This window comes from Calidris pugnax, unplaced genomic scaffold (assembly GCF_001431845.1).
Source record: "Calidris pugnax isolate Ruff unplaced genomic scaffold, ASM143184v1 scaffold53, whole genome shotgun sequence".
NCBI lineage: Eukaryota > Metazoa > Chordata > Aves > Charadriiformes > Scolopacidae > Calidris > Calidris pugnax.
This window is the reverse complement of record NW_015090792.1, coordinates 1,734,882-1,737,957: the sequence shown is the minus strand read 5'-3', so window position 1 is coordinate 1,737,957 and position 3,076 is coordinate 1,734,882. Positions and strand designations below refer to the sequence as shown.

Below are 3,076 nucleotides of genomic sequence, written 5' to 3'. Positions count from 1 at the left end.
GCCTGCGGCACCTACCGGGGGCCCGACGGTGGGTCCGGGCGGCACGGGGGGAACCGCGCCCCGCGAGGGGACGGGGCCGCCGCCTGCGGCACCTACCGGGGGCCCGACGGTGGGTCCGGGCGGCACGGGGGGAACCGCGCCCCGCGAGGGGACGGGGCCCGGCACCCCCTGTGCCGCGGGGGCTGGTCCCCAAGCTGCCCCCCAGCCGCCCCCAGCGCCTCAGCCCACCTCGGAACCAGGCCCGACGCAGGCCCCGCTGGACGACACCCGCTTCCTGATCGCCAGCACCAACTGGTACTAACGGCACTTCATCGTTTCCCCCCGGACCCCTGCCTAGGAGCCGCATCCATCTCCTCCACGGAGAGAGAGAAGCCTCTGCCTCCCTCTTCTATTTCTCAATAAAGAAGGTTGACCAGCAGCAACCTGTGAAGCATGGGTTTTATTTTCCCGCCTTAAACCTGAGGAGCAGGACCGTGTGCCTCAAAGAGCTGGTTGAGCCGCTCGGCCTCCCGCCAGCCTGAGAGCAGGGCCCCATGGGTGGTGGAGTAGAAGGTGCGGTGGGTGGCCTCTCCGGCAAAGAGGAGCTGCAGAGGCTGTGGGCAAGACAGGAGGTGAGCACTGGGGGGGGTGCTGCCTCTCCCACCCCAGTGAAGACACCGGGTCACGCTAAACCAGCCTCGTCTCTGCTGTTTTGCACCACGCAGCTGCATGACCCACTCTGCAGCCTTGCAGAGACCAAAGAGCAGGCACCTTCCCTTCCTTAGAGACTCACCCCCTGCCATGAGGATGCTGGGAAGAAGTTGGAAGGAGCTACGTGTCCCCAGATTTATGAAAATGGCATCCCCTCCACCCCCATGGAGCTCAGCCGGAAGAGTCAAGGGGTGTTGGTTGCTGATCTGAGCATTGGTGACCCCTGAATGGAGCAGGAGTGGGAAATGCCACCTCCCTGTGCTCCTGAAGGCCTGAGGTGCCCTGTCCGTCTGTCCCCATGCCCAGGAGATCCCACTCACCCCACCGTCACGTAAAGCAATTACCCTGGGGTCCTTGGGGTCCTCGGGCAGGGGCTGAGCCAGCATATCGATGTCATCCCCTGAGCTGCCCACGGCCACGTAGCTGTAGGAGCCCCGGGTGTAGGGAGCGCTGTGCCACTGGGACCTGAGCACCCTCCTGGGAGCGGGCAGGTGCAGATTCCCTGCCGGTGTGGATTTTGGCTGGGATCTAGAAATCTGAGGGCACATTTCCCTAGGTGGGGGGTGTTGGGGTGATGAGGGCAGCAGAGGCGGTGGTACCTGTCAGCGTGCGGAGGAGGTGTGTCATGGTGCCAAGAACCTCTTCATCGCTCAGCGTCTCCATGTACTCTGACTCCTTCCCTGCGATGAATCCGCAGAGGACGTGCCCATGCCTGGGGAGGAAACACGGGGCTGAGAGCTGCCTGCTGCCCTCCCACTGCTCACCAGGCATTGTCCTCTCCCTGCCTCATGGGCCACCAATGACCCAGAGAAGATCATGAAGCTCCAGATATGACCAAGATACTCTTTCACATTGCCCAGATATCTGAACACCCCCAAATCATGATGGCACCTTCGCTGACGGCCCCAGCCACGTACTGATCTGGTGGTTGGAGGATCACAAAGCCAATGAGCTTCTTGAACCAGCTGGCTTCCAGATTGGTGCTGGGCTCCTCCAGGGGCGACTCATCCTCCCACACCACTTCAAGGAGCTGCTGCTGGGGATCCCAGAAAGGCTTCTCAAACTCCAGGAAGATCTTGTTGTTGGTGCCAAAACCCAGGCGGCGAATGGCCTCGGCCTTCTGCTGGGGCAAGGGAGGCTGGAAGAAGTCCTGGTGGCATTCCTTGAGGAAACCTGCAGGCAGAAGGTCGGGCAGCTCTGTTCACTGGGCTCCTAAATAGGCTCTGAGATGCTTCTCCCCATTCCAAATGCCTTCCCAGCCGGGGAATCCCAGTGGGAGAGGGGAGGCTAGGAAAGGGTTTGGGCAAGTCCCTGCCCTTCATCTGCCCATCTCCAACTGGTTGGAGGGAACAGGCAGGTGTTGGTGTCCGCACCCAGTGGGACAGTGATGATGACGTGGTCAGCAAGGAAGGCATCTCCATCCTCACACTCCACGCGGACAGGGAAATCCCTGGTCTTGTCCCCTTCATCGCAGAAGGACCCTCTCCACCGGATGGTCCTCACTGCCTTGTTCAGCAGGACGGTGCCCTCCGGCAGAGCCGAGAGTATGCGATCAGGCAAGCTGCTGTAGCCACTGCGGAAGGAGATGCTGCTGGGGAGGGGGTGCCCTTCAAGCCCCTTTTCTTTGCCCCCCTCCGGAGTCCCATGCTTACCCTGGGAAGGTGCAGTCCAGGCCGGGCAGGGAGACATACTCCCCAAAGGGCTCCAGGGCCACCAGGTCCATGCTGTGGGTCCCACTGATGCAACACTCCAGCTTGAGGCAGGTGGCGAGGATGGCCAGCTGGAGCCGCCGGGCGTCCTCCCGGCCACCCCCCAAAGCGGAGACCCTCTGGGCGATCTCCCCCCGCAGGTACTGCCCCACGCTGGGGGCTGGCAGCTCCCTGGCCCCCTGAAAAGCCCGGGCGGAGTCCAGTAGGGTGTCAAAGAGGTGGTGGGCTTCACTCACGTCAGTGGGGCTCAGCACCTTCCCTGAGCTGCCATAGGTGACAGAGGGCATCGAGGGGTGCCCCCCCACCTCCACCTGCTGGTTCTCCTCCCGAGCGGCCTCCGGGCCCAGCAGGCCGTAGCTGGTGGCCAGCCGGAAGACGGGGTTGCCTGGTGAGGGGCCGTGGATCCAATGGGCCCCCATCTCTGCCAGCCCCGACGCTGTGGGGAGGGGAGGAGAGGGGAGGAGAGGGTCACCCCAAGGCACGGCAGGCCCCCCCAGCCACACGTGCCCCTACAAACCCAGCGGGCCCCCCCCCGCCCTGCTCCCCCCAGCTCCGGCTGTGACCCGCTGCGCCCAGGGAACCGACGGCCGCCAGCCCCGCGTCCATCCCACTCGGGACTGGCCCCACGGGGGCAGTTCGGGTGCCATCTTGTCCCGGCGCACCCGCACCCCGACCGG

The 3,076-nt window shown here is 64.1% G+C and overlaps 1 protein-coding gene across 1 annotated transcript; it reads right to left on the bottom strand.

The window, feature by feature from the left end:
* Positions 1-420: 420 nt before the first annotated feature.
* Positions 421-2,912, bottom strand: PAOX (polyamine oxidase (exo-N4-amino)). The gene is made up of 6 exons (XM_014966636.1): positions 2,343-2,912; positions 2,064-2,263; positions 1,608-1,863; positions 1,290-1,402; positions 1,035-1,192; positions 421-593 (listed from the first exon to the last, which is right to left on the bottom strand). Exons 1-6 carry the CDS (start codon positions 2,816-2,818, stop codon positions 453-455), a joined length of 1,344 nt encoding a protein of 447 aa, XP_014822122.1. The 5' UTR covers positions 2,819-2,912; the 3' UTR covers positions 421-452.
* Positions 2,913-3,076: the final 164 nt, after the last annotated feature.

Bases quoted from the DNA above. Each gene is read 5' to 3' on its own strand.
- PAOX (XM_014966636.1), bottom strand. From the start codon at position 2,818: ATGGGGGCCCATTGGATCCACGGCCCCTCACCAGGCAACCCCGTCTTC. The intron at 2,264-2,342 runs GTAAGCATGGGA...CTCCTTCCGCAG, and splicing joins CTGGACTGCACCTTCCCAGG to TGGCTACAGCAGCTTGCCTG. The intron at 1,864-2,063 runs GTGCGGACACCA...TTCTGCCTGCAG, and splicing joins CATCATCACTGTCCCACTGG to GTTTCCTCAAGGAATGCCAC.